Source organism: Poecilia latipinna, unplaced genomic scaffold (assembly GCF_001443285.1).
Source record: "Poecilia latipinna isolate Pla-1442-1.1 unplaced genomic scaffold, P_latipinna-1.0 Scaffold244, whole genome shotgun sequence".
NCBI classification, from domain to species: domain Eukaryota; kingdom Metazoa; phylum Chordata; class Actinopteri; order Cyprinodontiformes; family Poeciliidae; genus Poecilia; species Poecilia latipinna.
In genome coordinates, this window is record NW_015112860.1 from 406,330 (window position 1) to 425,977 (window position 19,648).

The window sequence follows — 19,648 nt, forward strand, 5'->3', positions numbered from 1 at the left end:
TCTGTTACCAAACATCAGGAAGTAAACAGTTCAAGCCAACGAGGCACCCTTATATTAGTTTAAGTTCCTCAGTGATGCAAGTCCTGCCCACACCAGGGAGATTTTCCATCTTACAGCAGCGACAGACTTTCAAAGACTGCTCTGATGTCAACCGAGGTCTCTTCAAAGCCACATGTGAAGCCCCCATCATTTTCTGCCACCGTTAATGCTCGCATTTTGCGGGTCGGGAGCAGCTGGATGGACTCGCCACCTCACGACACTAAAAGCTCGGTGCAGAAAACCACAGGTTAAAGTGACATGAGAGACGACAATTATGTAAACCCCACACTTGTTTCCATTAAACCTGAATCTACATTAGACTAGAAAACTTTCAGAAATGTGCCTGACCATCACAAATGTGTCATCTGCCATAGATATCTGATTTTAAATGAAAACCACAAACTCCACTGGAATGCATTCAAGTCTGGAGCAACCAAACCTCGTTTGATGGAAAAACATTACACACAAGTCCTATTTTTTTTTTCTTATTTATCACTAAAAGTACACTGCTGAATCATAAAATATCTTCATGATACAGAAAATATAAATCTGGAGATCTCTGAGGGACCTTTTAACATCTAAGCTTCACTGTTGCCAGGCTTCATAACATTCATCTAAATGTTAGAAACCAACATTTTCTTGACTCCAGAACCTCACAAATCATAACCGTAAAACTTGGACCAGACGACAAGCACGTGGCTCTGCAGCGGAGTGTGTGTGTGTGTGTGTGTGTGTGTGTGTGTGTGTGTGTGTGTGTGTGTGTGTGTGCGTGTGTGTGTGTGTGTGCGTGCGTAACACTCTCCAGTAGCTGGAGAGTGTTAATCTGCTCCTAAGACCTCTGCTCTGCCATAGAGCAGACAGCATAAGTTGACCTTAGCTTGCCGTATCAATGGTACAGAGGATGGAGTCTGCTACTGATAAACCACTTAGCGCTAGCCCACGTCGTCCCACTGCTACTCAACTCATCTGTTTCCTTGCCTCAGATTTACCCGATTACTAACCTAATAATCTATGGCCCACCATATATTTGTGTGGGTCACACAAATATATTAGCAGATGTAGTCTGACAGCACATTAGCTGCCTTCCAGTTGTGAACAAAGCAGAATAGCTGTGATTCCATGCTAGATGAGTGATCACAGTAATTGGGCTAGTGTGTCACGGGGCTCCAGCAGTCTTAAGGAGCGTCGCAGGGACGGGAATAGAGGAAGGTAATCTCTGCTAAGACCGCAGCATCCATCTGGGAGGGCCATCTGGATGGCGCCTCACGCTTTGTGCACGCCAGCAACTGGAGGACCTGCAAAGACGGCTACGCGCTAACAGGATTCCTGCTAATTCATGACGTGAAGAGCTGGTGTCACACCAGATAGAATCTCCAGGTGAATACACAGATGGCTGACAAGCCATTCATTCTCTAGGACATAAAAGATATGGAATGAACTATTGGAAAACTAAAAGAAAACTATGAAAGAATAAGATTTTTTTTTTTTATGAAATCACAGGAAAAGGTAATCTCTTCAAAGACATGACACAAACTAATTACACCAATTGTTTCTGCTCAAATTTTCTGTCAAGCGATTCCTGAGGTGTAACGTCTGATTTAAAATGATGCTAAGAATTTTGCTAGACGGTGATCTTTATCTGGATACAAAAGTCCTGAGCTGGAACCTTTGTATCTGCATGTTTCTGGTACACCCACAAATCTGACGCACAAGTTACAACTGCAAACAGCAATGAATGATGAAGTCACTTCTCCTGGCGTACCGTGGGTTAATTTTTGCTTTAAAAAAAATCTGATTGGTGTTGGAAAAGACTATTGTTGTGTTCAAATTGTGCTAAATAGAGTTAGCCTAGCATCTCTATGCTAAACATGTTGCAGCAGCACAACGCTAATGTCAACGTCTAGAGTTAACATTTCTAAAGAAGTTCTAGGAATGATCAGGTCCCTGAAATACTGGAAAACAGAATGTCTAGAATAGCACTTTGCACTAATCTGATGGTTGAATAACTTTAATAAAAAGCATAAACAATAAACATCCTTGCTGATGAGCTTGTGTGTCTAGTTATTCAATAATTTAGCAACAAAAAAGGGTCTTTGAATTTAAAATTTTGCTTATTTTGCCAATGTATGTGGCTTTCAACTACAGACCCTGAAATTAATTCAAACATTTAAATCAAGTCCCAGCACTGATTAATACGTCAGTTTCTGAATGATGCAAGAGGAGTTCATGAACTGATGCATGTTGATGTAGAGTAACATTTCCCCAAAGGAGGTGACCGCTATGTGGCTAGCACATTGAGAACTAGTGGAACACTGGACTCTATTCAAATGCAAGCTAACATGACAGAGACCCTTTCACGAGCAGTGATTGAGTACGATCAGCAGGTTCTAAGGAAGCACATGGCTCTGATCAATAGGAAAGCAGACAAAGACCATGATCAATAGTTCGCACATGAGCACATGCATCGGCGACCGTGCAGATCTGGACCAGAAGTTACATTAAAGTTAATGTAGCTTTTCTTTAAACACACAACAGAGTATATAATGTGTGTTTGGTTTCTTGGTCATTACAACAGATCTCCACAGCTTTCTCTTTACAGCCTGATGCTTGTTCCCCATCCCCATCCCAGCACCCTCCCCCACCCGCCTCTCCAATCAGACTCTAAGCATCAGTGTTGGAGCAGACAGATGTGGTGCTAGGCAGCACAAAGCCTGCTGACATGGTCCATTGAAACATTTGTCAGGGTCCTCTGGGAGGCCACGCAGACCACTGACCACTGAACAAATGAAGGCATGCGCGCGCACACGCACACACACACATAGACACGCACACACATACACCCCCCTCTGCATCCGACTCTCATGGGATTCAACTGAAGGAGACAGAAGATGGACCTCGAGGCCTTTTTGCACCTCGTTTCTTTCATCTGGTCTCCTCTCAACTTCATCAGTGTCAACAGGAAGGGAAGAATTCGTTTTCATTAGGCTGACATTTTGGGAAGCTAAGAAAAAAATGAACACAAAAGGTCTAGATAGTTTTGTTTATGTAAGAGAAGTTGACAAATAATCCAGATTCATTCAGCTGTTCATGATTGGCCCATTTTTAAATTAAACCGACTGAACAACCTACATTGTTTGCTGTAGCAGAAGTCCTCAAGATTCCCTCAATCACATAATCACAACAACTCCTGTAATGGTGCCGACTGCTACATATGAAGTAACTAGCGATGCTAATCTTACTTACTAAATCCATTCCTACAGCTTAAAATGCTTTTAATAAGATGTGAGGACAAGGAATGCACTGATCCACTTTTTGCACTTCTATACCAATGCAGATATCTGAGGATTAGTATCGGACAATACAACACAAAACAGTGCTGTGTTGACTTAAAATGTTTCCTTTAAAAAAAAAAAAAAAAAACAGACATAAATGTTCTTAATATTTGATAACTCTGCACTGCACAACAAATTTAAATACACCAATAGCTTTACAAGCTTGGCCAAACGTAATCACAATTCAACTGTAATTTGTTAAGTCGGTGCAATTTGGAGTACAACAGCCAATTAAAAGTAAATAAAAAAAAACTAAAAATGATTAAAAAAAAAAAAAAAAAAAAACAGGTTGACTTTCTTGGTCAGAAATATTAAAATTATTTTTTTGGTAGAAAGAGACAAAAGCAAAAAATTATAAATCATGAAAATGGAAATTACCGAGTTTGTTTTAATTTATCATGTGATTAATTGATTTACTGCGACATGCTCAGGACTGGATCTATCACGATCTGATAAGGGCTTCGTATGAGTCGATAATTATCGATTGGTTTTGGGTTTAAAGTATCTGAAATGCAGCCAAACTGGTGACCTTTACCGTTTCATCTGCAGTTTCCTCTCGAGTCGTTCTCATTTTCTCCTTTCCCTCCACTCTTTATAATATCTAATCAGCTATAAGGCACGGTGGCGAAACCTGAAACTTATGCTGAAAAGGCTGATTGGCTATTGGCCATCCTTTGCACCTAATATTGCACAAATGACACTGGAATGACAACTGTGATGCTGTTAACATAAACTGAAATTCATACACTGGAATATCATCAATCTGGCTCCTGTCTATTTGTAGTAGTGGTCATTTAAAAAAGAAAAAACTGCCAGATGAGGCCAACAATGTCATTAAGAGAAGGTGTTGATGTCATCAGATGCTGTTCAATTAATAGAAAGCAGCATGTCCCTCCAGGGGTCTTTAAAGTGGACATCTGTGGCTCAAGCATTGGAGTGGTAATGCGTCACCTCAGTGGTCTGACCTACAGCCTGTAAGGTTCATGATGATAAACTACCTCAGGTATTCTGGCTCTAGTCTAATCTTCATGCCCAGGAGCAAACATGGAGAAAGCAGCATGCAGTTTCTATGCTCCATACATCTGGAACAAACTTCCACAAAACTGCAAAACCGCTCAAACACTGAGTTACATTAAAACGAGGCTAAACCCCCGCTGGTTTAGAGTTCATTTTGATTAGTAGTTAGTGGAGCATCGATGAACATGTTTCATGTAGGCCTGTCGCGATAAACGATAAATCAATTAATCACACAAATTAAACCTATCGACCTCATTTTAATCGGATTTATCGTCTCTTCATGCCGTTTTTTTCTTTCTGTTGATGACACTGAATGAAAAAGGCTCAACTCTGGTGCTCTCCACTGACCCTCCCTTCCTATTTCCTTAGTGTAATGCCCAGCGCACACTAAAAGAGTTGTCGGCCCATTTTCAAAACCTGAGAGACACATTAGCCGACAGAAATCCTAGGTATAACGGTTCGATCGGGTTCGTCATGCCGTGTGGTGTCCAGCCACATGGGCACAAAATAATGGCTACAAGTCCGGTTAACTAATTTTAAAACCAGGCATTAATCCATGCTTTACTAGAATCTACCTGTGATGCATGTGGCTAGAGTCAGCGTAAAGTCCAGGCTGAATGAAAATCATTATAACCTATTTATGTCACATTAACAAAGAACAGCTGAAAAGTTACCGGGTTTATCAACTGCGGTAGCAATTTGGCTCCAACTCCTCTCCTTGTCATTTCTATATTCTTTGCACGAAACGTTGAATAAATATTAATGTTGTTTCCACATATCATCTACAATGTCCGCTGGACTTCGGGTTGCGCCGTGTCAGCTGTTTGGGATTCCCCTCCGTAATTTCCCCTCAGAAAGCAGGAGGAGAATCCGCTTTCTGATTGGCTACCTGTCATATTCAACAGGCTGCGTTAAGCTCCCAGTCGGGGAAAACCCCTGACTTAGATGAGCGGTCACGACGATCTAAATCACACTGCAGGATGATCGGTTACGAAATCACCAGCGACAATCTTAGATCGACCAACGTTCAAAGATTATCGTAAGGCGAAAATGGGGGCAAAAAATTGTGTAGTATGATTTACTGTATTAGGTAGTTGGATGTGCCCGTCTTCTCTATTTAAATCTAGTGATTACTGAAGGCCAATATAGTATACAGACTTCATAATCTGCACTCTTTTGGTTGAATGCAGTATTTATTTCCACTTTGGCTTTATGTTGTTTAGTTTTTATTCAAGTACGTTTTTTGTTAATGGAGACTGAGAACACATTTTATTTTTGTTTTTGGTTGTTTTGTTTATTTAGTTTATCAGTTCCAGTGTTATGTGTTCTTTTGAAAATAAAATTTATGTATCTATGGCAGGAAATCGCATGCATTATTACGTCATTTCCATTAAATAAGTGTCAAAAGGTCTTGAAACACTATTATCGTTCATCGCAATAATTTTTTAGACAATTAATCGCTCAGCAAAATTTGTTATTGTGACAGGCCTAGTTTCATGAGTATCTGCTTGATGATTCTGATGATGGCATTTGACAAAATGTTTGTTAGGGATGGTTATTTATCGTTTATCATGATAAATTTCTTGTCATGATAAAAATTCTGATTTATTGTTGTTGTGATAAATTCCAATAAAGATATTTTTGAAAACCCCAAAACTGTTAGTACTGTCTGGATTCTTAAATTAACTTTTTTTCACTGTTTGTTCAATGAATATCAAATTTGAAAATATGACTAAGTACAGTTACTGTGTGCAGCTTAATGAAACAAATCACTACTTTCTGTGCCTGAAGTCCTAAAGAACCACATTAATGGGAATGTTTCTCAACAGCAGTATTTGTTTGTGGGGCAATGATACTGTACAATTACCTAAAAGAGAACAAATAAATGGTTCTCATTGTGACTTTTATCATTATCGCAATCGTACCACAAAATATTGTGATCAAATTTAGCCACCTCTAGTGGTTAAATTGTTTCACAATTGGTGACTGTATGATGTGTTTATGATGTACAACATTTTGAACTTCCTTGTTGCTGAAAAGTGCTATACAAATACACTTGACGTATCATACCAGGTGTGTGTATAAGAAAAATACATCATGTAAACCACAGCTAAATCAACTACAATATCCCGTATTTTCAATTAAAAACCATTAAAACACAGAACCATCCAGGGGTCAGAGCAGCACGACACAGAAAATAGCAATGAGATAAACACACATCCGGATTCGCATGCTAACATACACACACACACACGCAAACACACACACAGTCATCAGACGGCGCTAGCCAGCAGGACACACCCTCCTCCACTCCCTCCTCGGGGGACCTGCCCGGCCGTCTCCACCCTCTCCAAAAGTCAGCACCGAAAACTCCCACGAGAGTTGTGTGTGTCTGTGTGTGTGTAAGTGAGAGCAAAGGAAGGGTTGGGGGGGTGGCTGGTGACAGCAACCACACCCCCACCCACACACCTCTAAAGCCGGTCATTAGTGTCCCAAAGTGTCCACAGGCAGACCAAAAGAGAAACGGCGCGGCCCCCTCCTCCCCGTTCCTCCTTCTTTCCATCCACCAACCCCAACCCGCGGCCCCTAGCAACACCATGCAATTAGTGGCTCCCGCTCGCCGTTATTGGCTCCCTTTCTTTCCATACATTTATATTTACATGCGTCTTTGACTCTGTCATTGTCACCCAGTGTGTCTGAGTGAGCGGTGGTGTATTACAGACAAGGGGGAAAAAATAAAATAAAATCCTGGACACACCCAACATACCAAGTCGCCAAGCTTTATCTCTGCCTCTTTGTGACCCACCCTTCTTTTCTAATTATCTCACATTATTCCCTCCATCTATCCATCATTCTCTCGCTCGTTTGTGCTGTGACGGGCCCCCGGCGAAAGTAAAGCTGTAATTATGTTAACATGCCCATGTGACTACTTCCTGTCTGGAAGAGCCTCATATCCTGTTCCCGAGGGGCATCTTTAGTCGGCAGGAAAAAAAATTCTTTTGGCGTCCACGTCAGAGAGGAAAACAGTTTCCCAAGCTGTGCCGTCTCAACAGTGAGCTTTGAGGCATTTTGTTTGTCAAGTGAGAAGTAGCTCCACCTTTAGACGCGACGAGATGAACAGCTAAGCAAAAGAGACGAGGGAGGAACCGGGTGACCCTTCCTCACGGAGAGAGGAAGGAGAGAGTTCTTCAGCTCATAGTAGCTGCTTTCCCATGACAAATATATGCAAAACTTTTTCGATATTTTGCCAATGTCGAAAAAAATATCGAAGAGTTCACTTCAACTGGACAGAGATGGAGGTTTTTAGGCGAACTATGGTTCTAAACTCTACTTGCTGGTTGACAGCTGGTTTTTTGAAGGGTATCACTTTTTAAATCTTTTCTGAAAATAAACGAAAATAAATCAAATTCCAATTAAATTCCCTGAAGTTTGTTTTCGCGACATGACAAAATCTGAAGAACTTCGCCGGTTGTGAATTCTTTTGCATGTGTTCAAAGTATTCACTCTAATTCACTACTCAGGTATGTTGGACCATTTGTTCTTCTATAACACATTATTTTACCAATCGAGCTTTTCTCCTTTAACTTCTGTCGCCAACTGATTGCAATCATTTTCCAGAACTCTGACATCCTGCCTCTCCAGAGGCTGATGTGCCTCCCCCCAGCTGGAATATTTCCCCCAGCTGCAGCACTAGTGTAAATACACCAAGCATCCATCATCAGGAGTTATTGCTCCGTTAGCTTCATGCTTACAAACGGCTGCATATGTTCCAACAGGAACCTTCACATGATATCCCGCCACCTCACCTGTGGACGTAGTGGAGCTGGTGAACGGAGTCGATGGCCAGCACCATCTCAGCAAGGTAGAACTTGGCCATTTCTTCAGGCAGTCGGTCCTCAAACTTGCTCAGCAGAGTCAGCAAGTCGCCACCCACGTAGTAGTCCATGACCAGGTACTGGAGAGCAAATAAACACAATGATGCAGGAAAAACACACACACACACACACACAAAAAAAAGAGAACAGTAAATACACATCTTTATATAAACGGATATTAAACTCGCACCTAAATAGTTTCATGTGTTTGGGTTCGCCTAAAAATAAATGGAAGGATGGACCGCGGTGAATATCTTTAAAGCCTTAGGGAGTTGTCGAGCATTTGTTGTGAGAATGTGGGAAATGGAATGACAAGCAGTTCTGGCATTTCAGCTCAGGGTCATGCAGGGAGGACTAACAGTCCGGCTAAGGGGAGAAGGAATGCCTGCAGCTACCAATTAAAGCGAGACAAAGTTCGTCTGACCAGCCACACACTTCTTTTTGTGTTCTACATGAACTTATATGACCTGTTTATAACCAGGCTTCCCGTTTTCCAGACTAGTTTTAATCCTGATCTTCACCACAGTGAGGAATCAAAAGCACTGATCCCATCCTGGGGAGATAGAAAAATATATATTTTTTAACTAAGAACACCCTAAAGGGTGAAATAGCAAAGTGACTGACGTGGGGTGGGCATTTATCGTATTGTCATTTGTAGTGTTTAGATTTATCTTTGATGTGATAAATTCCAATCAATGATGTTTAAAAATCAAATATGTAAAAAAAAATTTTTTTTAATTAAAGTTGCATACTGCAGCTTTAAATGCAGTTACCGTGTGCAGCTTAGTGATACAAATCACCTTCTTTTGTTACTAGTGTCCTAAAGAAGCAGATTACAAATCTGAATGTTTTTCTAGAGCAGTATTTGTGTTCATGAGGCTGTGACTGCTATACCCCTAAAATAGAAGTCACAATGTTTCTTATTGTCACTTTTATTGTTATCAGAATAATACTAAGAAAAATACTGTGATGCAACCCCGACACCGATGTCGTTACTATGGACACAGACGCACACAAACAGAGCTGTTGCAGCATGACAACGCAATGTTCGTATGAGCAATAGTCACAATGCAGGATGTGCAACGTCAAAAAGCGTAAGCTGTTTATTTATACAAGCATCACCCACATTAAGCCCACTCCACAGGAAGTGAGCCGTCAGGATGCTCCCTTAATAAAACCGGATTCTTTTTTGTGTTTATTGCATTAGTAATATCTCTATAATGGTGACATCAGAGTTGAATTATTCATTTCTTTCTATTATTGATTCCATGCAGGTCAGTTGCTGAAAACATGTTTCTGTGCTACTGCCCAGGCTGCAGAGGAGGAAGGATTCTGTGTTACCAGGTTGTTGTCGTCCTGGAAGGCGTAGTGCAGGGTGGTGATCCACTGGCTGTCTCCGTTCACCAACACGTCCCGCTCCTCTCGAAAGCACGCCGTCTACACAAAGATTCAAAGACGATTTAAAATCTTCTACATTCCTGCAGACATTGGCAGTGTGCGTGTGTGTGTGTCTGTGTGTGTGAATCCTGTGTTGGTGACTTTCTGTAAACCGGAGGAATAAATCATGGCAAAACAATGTTTTTTCCATGCTACAGTAAAACGGTGAGGAAGCTTTGGTAGCTGACCTGATATCACGAATGACCTCAGAGTCGAAAAACCCGGTCTGTACCTTCCATTATTTTTGTTATGCCACTTATTTCTCTGTGTTTCAGAGAAAGAAACAGATGAGGACCAATTGAAGAATTTTTTTTTCTTTTCAAAGAAGGTCTTCATATTTGTATTGTGGTCGACACAAACATGCAGAATGAAGAAATAACCATCAAAAGAAATAGAAAAACACTTAAACTTCATCACCATATGTTCTAAATCTATATCACCTTCCTAAAATAATGGCTTGTTATTTTTTGTCAAAAGATGATTTAGGTAGAAAATTACAAAATCATTTTTGGCAACAAAAAAAAAAAAATCAATTAGGCTATTAAATTAGGAAGGTAGTGATGTGTACATCTAATATCTATAAAGAGGGACTGAAGCTTTTTGGCTCTGAATCATCTCTTAATAATTTTGGTTAAAGTGTAAAAGAACCTACTAATATTTTAACTATAGATATGATAATAAATGAAGAGTTTTAGCCGTTTCCTCCTGCAATATTTATGTTGAACTTCCACAGAGAATTAAACCTAAAGTATGACATACATGCTTTGTTCTGGGTTTTTTTTATTTATGTAGGAATACATTTTTTATTATTATTATTATTCTTGTGCATAATTTTCCACTGAAAAAACTAGATCCATCCTTTTTTTTGTTCAATTTTATATTTATTTTGAATCCAAAAAAAAATGCCCAGAAAAAAAAAAAAGGTGGTTCATAGAAATGTGTAAACTGTCTTTTAAAAGTGATGTAACAGTTGTGGCTCTAAATGAGTTTTATTTGCCTGAGGATAAAAACACCCCATCTCTTCAGGTTGTAGCAGTTGCAGATTTCTGCAGATCTCGTCTGTGGATCTGTCACTTTTTCTACCTCTGGGCGTTTAAGCGTATTTGCACGTACGTCTAAATACTGTGGAGTGTTGTTTTTTTGTTGTTTTTTTTTGCTTTGTGACATGTGAGCCGCTAGTTCAGAGACCCAGCAGGCCAACAGGAATGTGAGGATGGTGTCAGGAAGGAGATGATGAGAAAAACACGCATGGGCAGATCAGGCTGTGACATGTTCTGCAATCCATCAACAAATGTTTGATTCAAATGAAACTCCACAGAGGATGTGGGTTTTCCCGACAGGAGGCCCTTTCTTTCTTTTTCTTTTTTAAAACCTTCATCATTATTTTCCTTGAAGCATTTCCATGATTACTGCAGCAGACTGCTTCAGATAACCAGAACTAATAAAGTTGGTGCTAACCTCTGCTCGCTTGAGCATTTCCCACTTGTTGAGAATCTTCATAGCGAAGACCTTATCCGTGTTTCTCACTTTTACCACCGCGACCTGCAAAGAGAAGGAGAAATGTATTTTTAGTTGACGTAAGAAAAATATCAAACTGCATAAGCATTTTCTGTATGTATTGCATCTTATCCTGGGAGGAAATGGGAGTTGAAGCTGAACAACAACTGCAACAGTTTAAAGAAACAAACGCTCTCCTCATAAAGGGCATTAGTGTGTGAACTTAGCAAAAAAAAAAAAAAAAAGAGTCCTGCAGAGAATTATTTTAATAAGAGATAAATTCTGAGTTAATCATGTGGGGAAAGAAAGTACAGAAATTTGAGATAAGGATTCAAAATATAAATACATTTAACTTTGGGGTTTAAAGCCAGAAATGTGAAAAGGAAACCCTGGGGAAAACTGCAGACAAGAAAGAAGTTTTAACTTTCTTTAGAAGTAAATGATGGAGTTAGGAGGAAATCAACAAAATGTCACTAGAGTATGCGTTCTAGATCAATTCATAAAAATTACAGAGTGAAACATTAAGCTCAATTTCAGATTATATAATGAGTCGTTTTATTTTAATCTGCTGTCAGTTTAAAATCCTTCCAGATGTGTGACTTTCCTCTCTGCAGGCTCATAACTGGGATTCTCCACTATTTCAGCTTCTGCTCCAGATCTTCCAGCTCCATTTAATCACTTTTAATAGTTGCTTATCAAGTAATCACATGAAAAAAATATTTTAGAAATATCTATTTACAATTTTTGCCACTTCATCAATCTGATTGTTTTGAAGAACTTTATACTTACTAAAATTTAAGCTGATTTGTATGACTGTGATTTGCTGTTTTGTCTTTTGTCTGACCAAAAGACAAAACATTTTGGCATTTAACTGATGTATTGTTTTGTGCTCTGTTTTGTCATTTGTGTTGTCGTTCTTGTACAGCACTTTGGTGCAGTTCTGTCTTAAAGTGCTATATAAATAAATTTGACATTGACATTTGAAAAGTCTATAAGAGGAAGAATAAGTTAAAAAAATCTATTTACATACTTCAGACTTGAGACTGAAAGTGAAGTATATTATAAAAGGCAGTTTTATTTTTTATTTAATGTGAAACTTTTTTTTTATCCGTTTCTGCACTTTAAATTATTACTACTTAAATACCTCAAACTTGAGACCAAAGTAAATATAATATAAAAGTTCATTTTTACTATTGCCTCAAGCTGAAATTGAGGCATTCATCTTTTTTAATACTTCAAACTTGAGACAAAGTAATGTCTGAATCATTGAATCTGAACTTTTTTCCTTCTTTTTGTTTAACAAAAAGGAACAAAACTGTTTTATTTACTTGCATTTTCTCATATTTCTTTTTCTAGCTTAAGTAGCTTCTACAGAATGGTACAATTCTGTATTCAAGGTCTAAATTAATTGTCACAATAATAAATTACTCGATTATTAAAATAATCATTTACACCTGGGAAGACCCAGAATGAGCAGCAGTGAAGGTCGCCCAGGTTACCTCTCTGATTATGTGTGAGTGCGCTGGCTCCCCAGTGCCACAGAACTCTTTAAGAAAAGTTATTTCCTGCTTAAATAACAGCAACAAAAAAAAAAGTTATTGAATTGTTTCTCAGCCTCAGATAAGCAGAAGGACAAGGTTCGCATGGAGGGATGTTTTATCTCCAGACACTGATGTATAGGTTACTGCACGGTTCACCGTCTGTTTGCCTCTGAGCCGCACAGTGATCGATGAAAAAGAAACATTTGCACATTTCTGTACAACTTTCACAGTTTAAAGCCTTCTTTTAAAAGAATGGAAACAGTCCTCTGTCTGGCAGTTTGCTGCAGACTCAGGAATGACAGAGTCTGCAGCAAACCGCCTTCACTCTCTACACAAGCTGTTTGTAGAAGGAAACACTGTGGAAGAGGTCAGGTAATAGGTGCATGATCAACTTGTTGTGCCTCTAGTTGGACCAATCATGCTGCAATGTACGCTAATTGATTCTTATATCAGGAATGTAACAGGAACAAAAAAAACTGTTTTATTCTTATCCACAGCTTCTGTAAAAAATAAAACACCACAAGAACAGCCTTAAAGGAACAGCGTCCAAATGTACTACTTTTTTCATTCATCAGGTTACGATGAATGTTTATGATGATGTTCGATGTGTGCCGTTTTTCTTTAAACCACATTTGAACTTTTATGGACCACACAGTTTTTAGTCTTATAAACCTCATTACTTATAGCTGCTATCTACCCAAATGACGGGTTAAAAGCAATAAATATCTTGGTTGCTGAGCTCAAATGTCTAATTATTCAATAAATTAGCAGAAAAATTTTAAAATGTTGTTGATTTTGTCAGTATATAGTTTTAGATTGAAATGCTATTAATTGTGATTGATGAAGTACAGACCGTGCAATTAACCCTATTAAAAATTTTAATTTGAATCAAGTCCCACCGTTATTAGTAATATTAGAAACCTTTACATACAGTAGTTTTCTGTAAAACATGACAGGAGGCATTAAAACCATGCATCTTGAAATAATCTGAGGAAAGTTTAAATGGATTTTTAAAAAATTAATGCCATCAAATCCTTCTGAACCTTGGATTTTGCCCCTGTATGTACACATACCATGGAAATTGTGTAAAATTGATACTAAATGGAAGTAAACAAGTATATTGAACTTGGAGACTGATTTCCTGACCCAGACTCTGTACATACACATCATTTCATTCCCATCTCGTCCACTGAACCGGTGGTGATTGTCTTGAAAATAACAGAGAACATCCTGAAGCTCCCCAACGTTTCCTTTTATAGCTGCTATTTGTCACCAATGCCTAAAGATCACGCTGCCGTGACGACCCACCTCACCATCCCACATTAACAACTGCCAGCTTTCCCTGACTGCTAATTGCTAAACATAGCCTTGAAGAAGAAAAAAAAAACTTCCTCGGCTCCAGCTTTACAGTTTTGCCAAAAAAGGAGCTGCACAAGCAGCAGCGACAAACCGCTGTGAGCAGACAGCCAAAGCACGAGTTCACACAAACTCAAGTTATTCCCATTGCTTTCAACGGACACCGTTTATGTTTTTTTTTGTCTCCATTCTTTACAAAAACAAGATTTATTTGAGTCTGAATCGCTGACATAAAGAAGGACTTGAAGAGTTTTTTTGAAAATTTGAAACAGAAGTAGGAAGAAGGGAAGCAAACAAAGCGGCGCTATGAAACGGAGGGGTCTGCATCCTATTAAATTAACCAGGGGAATGCTGCTAATGCAATACAATGATAACATTCCTGCAGTGTTTGGATTTCCCCCCAGTGATCTCTCACTAGAGAGGAGGAATGAGGGAGGACAGAAGGAAAGGAGGGAGAGAAGTGATCTTGGCAGTGCCTCTGTTTTTGTTCTTTCCTTGACCCCTCTCTCTTTTTTTCCCCCTTCACCTCTACTGCTCTGATCTTCATCTCTGTTCAAAACAAAAATCAGATTCGATTCTAGGCTGCATTGCGCAAACATTTTTTTTTTCTTTTCTCTCAATATTGATAAAGCGATCTCACAGTCAGTGGGCCGGGACAAACCGCTCCATTCATCGGTGCAGATCCACTACGTCACACACCTGGCACCGTCTCTCTTCCTGCTGCTGATAATCGGAGGATGACATCAAACTGTCCTGAGCGCACACTCCCCTCCTCTGACTTTAAAAAAAGTTTTTTTTCTCACAGTTTGCCCTCATCTATCCCTCCCTGCATTAATTCTTCTTAAAATAAAATACACAAAAAAAAAAAAAAATAGACGACATCCAAAGACATTTTTCACTGATGAATAAAAACGCGGTTCCAAACTATGTGTGGTTTTTGTTGCCTAATGTGACACATGTCAAACTACTGCTGGACAGCAACAAATGAGTTTTACATAACATATGGAAATATCGGTTTCTATTTGCTTTAGTAAAATGGAGAAACTTGAGCCACTCTTACATTGTTTCCTATAGTCCCATGTATGCTGGCAGCGTGTTTAGCAGGTGTAATTATTAGGATATGGCAACTCTTTAGTTGTAGCATCAGAAAAGTACATGTGCTGCATTACTTTAGTTTTTCCCTCCATATCTAAGGAACGACTGTAGCTCCACCAGTCTCCCCCGAGTGGTCGGAAAAAATGTTCCCAAATTAATCAGAGAGAAGGTCTAAGCCAAGCTAATTTTACTGAACCAGATTTATTTTCCAATAAGTTGCAGTTACAATTCATCCACAAAGTAGAAATAATTAGCAGATGTGAGCAGGCTTCTGCTAATCTGCTAATAGCAGAGCAAATTTATCTATGAGCGCTTTAGCATTTTTGCTAGCTTTGAAAACAGTTAGCGCACTTAGTTCGCCTAAATTCATTTTTTGGGATGAATAATAAGGCGCCAACTTAGCTAGCTTTCAGTTCAATAAAGTTCAACATCTGTGTTAAAGCATTACATATCACCTGTTCTTCAAATAGTTAGACATTTATAGTCATTATCTCTGAAGTGGATGAAAACGTTTTACGCAGCAATTTCCTTTCCTTTCCTTTCCTCATGTTCTCCACCTGTGATGCGAGATATCTAGAATACATCAGTGAACAGTTTCAAACCTACTAATGTCCTGTGTGCTTTCTGTCTGAATCCCTACAGTGGTCAATTAGCCAACATCAGCCCCAGAGTTTGCAATACTCAACAATTATAAACCTAAAAAAATGAGTGAAAGGTTTATCACATCACTATGAAGTGTAACAAATATGACCCTGTTGAGGTCAATAAAACATGTTGTGTCAATGACACATGACGGGTATCAACATGGTTGAATAAATGCTTTAGCATTAGCTTCCACTCAATACCATGCACATTAGCATTAGCGGAACTGATGTTTATGATTATTGCTTTAAGGTTAGTGTAACCAACCATTTAGCTAGAGCTGTTCATTAAAACTCTAGAAGTGAGTCAGACTTGGCAAAAGACATGTCGGAGTTGGAAGAAAAAATAAAATGGGAAAAAAAAAAAAAACAACTTGAACATTAATCACATCATCTCTAATCAGTGCATCTCTACTGAAAACACCTGCGAAACAGTCTCCTCGCTCTCACAGACACAAACTAGAACTGGTTCCAAACAACTCTAGTAAAAGACCTGACACCTTGAAAATGTCCTGTTTTAGCAGCTAAGGACTCCAATACTTGTCCTTTCAGCATTCCTCTTCTTTGACGACATTACCTGAAACTCAATGACAAATACTTTTTTTTTTTTTCAAACTCCCTCACCTCCCCAGAGGCATGGACATATAAAATGGATTTTAAAATCCCTTAAATCACACTTCCTGCTTCCTAAGGTTGTCTAATTTAGAGTAAATTCAAAGATTAGGAGCAGAAAAAGGATTCTGGGAGCTCCGTTGGGGAAGCATGTAGAGTCATGCTCAGGTGGCAGACTAACGCTACACACTGCTGATGGAATGCAGCAGCAAGGAAATCACTGTCAAATGCAGAAACACCCCAGTCTTCTCCCATTTGAGCAAGTAGCAATAAAGGCTTAGGAGAATCTCTTCTAGACACCTGCTGACCTGGGAAATCATCAATGCCTCAAGTTAAAACCGAGGAAATTCCAAACATTTGCAGACTTTTCAAATGAAAAACAAACAAGTTTATCTCATTCAAGTCACGTCACGTCACGTCACGTCACGTCACGGTGGTGATCACCAGGTCTGAGATGAAGCATGAAGATTGTTTCGATTCCCCTAAATGTCTTTAAAATGGATTAATCAAGCACATAACATTTCCACTTTAGTATTGAGCGTTGGTCTGTTTTCAAAATCGGGGCGAAAAAAAAAATAACAAAATGGTCCGTTACCTCGCCGAACGCTCCTCTTCCAATAACCTTCAGGATCTCAAAGTCTTCCTTGTGCAGACGCATCTGCTTCACTTTGGAAGTGAAAGGTTTGGCTGGAGACACAAAGAAAGAAGAGAATCAAATTAGTTGATTGTTTTCATTAGAATGTAAAGCAGAAGACCGTTCTTTATCTGGTGAGACGTACAGGAATTAGAAGAAAGCTGCAGGAACAATATAACAAAATCAGAAAAATATTTAATGCGTAGTTATAATTTGTTCCCGTTGCATGGAGACAGCAAAATTTCCCATTATTTTAGTGGTAGCTGAGAGAATAATTGATTGCGTAAACAATCATTTAGTTGAAGGCTTAGTCTATAGAAGGAAGACCTGTAAAAACCTTAAATCTCTGAGATAAGCCCCAGAATATCACAACAAACTTAGCAGTTTCTCACCTAATCGCGAAATTATTTATTACAGCACAGGAAGGTTCAATTAAATAATCAATGAGTAAACCTCCTTTAGAAAAATCAGCTCAAAACACTTTTATTTACTATTCATCAACAGAGGTGATGATGTGTTAACAAGCGATCTGTTGGTGTAAATTATTACTATCAGTAAAGTCTGCAGTCCCCTGCATTGTGTGTGAATAAAACACGGGCAGCTTTGTAGCATTTAATCATTTCCACACTAGGCCCAAAATAACCGGCTCATGGAACAATATAAAGGACAAAACTCCCATATCTCAGGCTCCACGTCCTTCTAAATGGATTTTATCACAGAGTTGGTGACCACCTGGTTCTCTCTGCAGTAAATGACACCGGACACAGAGAGGCTGGATGATAACGTTTGCTATTGTTGTGCCCTCAGTTATGGTTCCTGATGGAAAAAAAGGGATTAGGGAGGGATCTGCGAGAGCTGCCAACGTTCTCTCGCAAATGTTCGACAGATTTGATCTATGTTGACAGAGTCAGCATTTCCCTCATTTGTGGAGAACTATTCAGGCCACTTCCTGGTTTACATGCTCCCAGCATGCCAAGGACAACCTGGATTGGCTGCAAGTTCGCAAGGTCAGCATCCTTGGTGAACTGATATCACGTTTTTTTTTAAGTCAATAATAACCCAACTACAAGATGTAGTGCTCGTTAGGTTTGCCAAACGTCTTGGGGTTAGTAAACAATGGCATCTCCATGGAAACATCCTCTTGGTGTTTCCAACTACTGTGTCGCAGTAAGAGGAGTTTCCCCAGTCAAGCTAACGCTCTGGCCCGTCTGTGATCCCACCGTGGCAAAACACTGTCTGGCTGCCTCAACTTCACACAACCTCCAGTGCTGAACAAGAGGATGTTCTCCCACTGTGAAACAGGGAAATGCCTGCTGAAATAAAACAAACAGGTCACTCATTGCTCAACAATCTCTCTCTCCCAATTCTTCCCTCAAAGCTGCAGCCGAGTCCGATGACAGCCGGGGGTCAGAGGGCAGAGGGAGAGTTGCTTCTAGCAGAGCAAAGAAATGCCAGCAACAATGCTGCCTTAGCAGGTAAGAAACACCTGACCAACGTTGGAACACTGTGTGGCAAGATTCTAAAGAACAACCATGGGAGCACAAAAAGGTACTTGTAGAGTCCCTACGTATCTTTCTTGTCAAATATCTGTACTTTTCCAGTATTTCCAAACTTTCCTGACCCTTTTAACCTCATTTTTAGACGATTCCAACCTGAACCCACACAAAACACGAAGGAAAGAAGGAAGACTGGATGGATCGAAGGAGGGACAGATGGACAGATAGACAAAAGCATAAATGGGTGGATGGATGAACAGATTAAAGCATTAACCCTCCAGCGGTCTACAGAGATTGGATCATTTGGGACCCACAAGTTTTTTTATTCTGTGTACAGTCCAGTAGGGTCACACTGTCCCCATGTGCGCTTTTACAAGGGTTTTTTGTGTGTGTGTAGTTTCAGGAACTGACGGTCTGATGGGACTGCCATGCTAAGGAAGAAAAGAATGAAGGACAGGATAGAGGGAGTATAGATGCATTTATGGATGGGTCGATGGACTGACAGATATCGTCATCTATAATGTAAGGAACATAAAATCCCAGAATACCACCAATACCACCAGTGGTTTAACAGTCCAATCAAATACTCTGATTGGACAAGTTTGCAATTTGATATCTTTCACGGAAACTGATTCTTCTGTAAACTACTATAATAACAGCAGCTTGGTCTGCAACACACACTGGCACTGATTAAACTGTTGACTTCAAGGATGTATAAACTATGTTACCAAGTATGTTTTTACCAGATCTCGTCACCATAAATTACGACAATAAATAGTTGGACATTTTCAAGTGAGACCCCAGGCCCCATCCTTTTACTAGTTTGGCTCTACGATCCTCCCCAACTCTTGGCAAGAGAGTCTTGAATGCTCTCTGGGATACGGAACACTTTCCATCTGTCTTTTTCTTGGCGATCACTAACTTGTCATTTCTATTTAGAGGGCTGCCTCTGTCAAACAAACTGGGTAAGCCCCCTCTGTACTCGCACAAAGACCCACTGGTACCATTCAGCCCAACATCAAGATCACACAATACCAGACACTGTTGGTATATTGAATTCTACAGCCATCATGGCA

The 19,648-nt window shown here is 39.6% G+C and overlaps 1 protein-coding gene across 10 annotated transcripts in view; it reads right to left on the minus strand.

Annotated features, from left to right (window-relative positions):
• cdc42bpab (CDC42 binding protein kinase alpha (DMPK-like) b) overlaps positions 1-17,146 on the minus strand; it is a 53,257-nt gene extending 36,111 nt beyond the window's left edge. For all 10 annotated transcript variants that reach the window (XM_015032548.1, XM_015032550.1, XM_015032546.1 and 7 more), the window contains exons 1-4: positions 17,038-17,146; positions 11,159-11,242; positions 9,605-9,700; positions 8,195-8,343 (exon numbers count right to left, since the gene is read on the minus strand). In XM_015032548.1, the coding sequence (XP_014888034.1) occupies positions 8,195-8,343; positions 9,605-9,700; positions 11,159-11,242; positions 17,038-17,100 (392 nt within the window). In that variant the 5' untranslated portion in view covers positions 17,101-17,146. The remainder of the gene's footprint in view (positions 1-8,194; positions 8,344-9,604; positions 9,701-11,158; positions 11,243-17,037) is intronic.
• Positions 17,147-19,648: the final 2,502 nt, after the last annotated feature.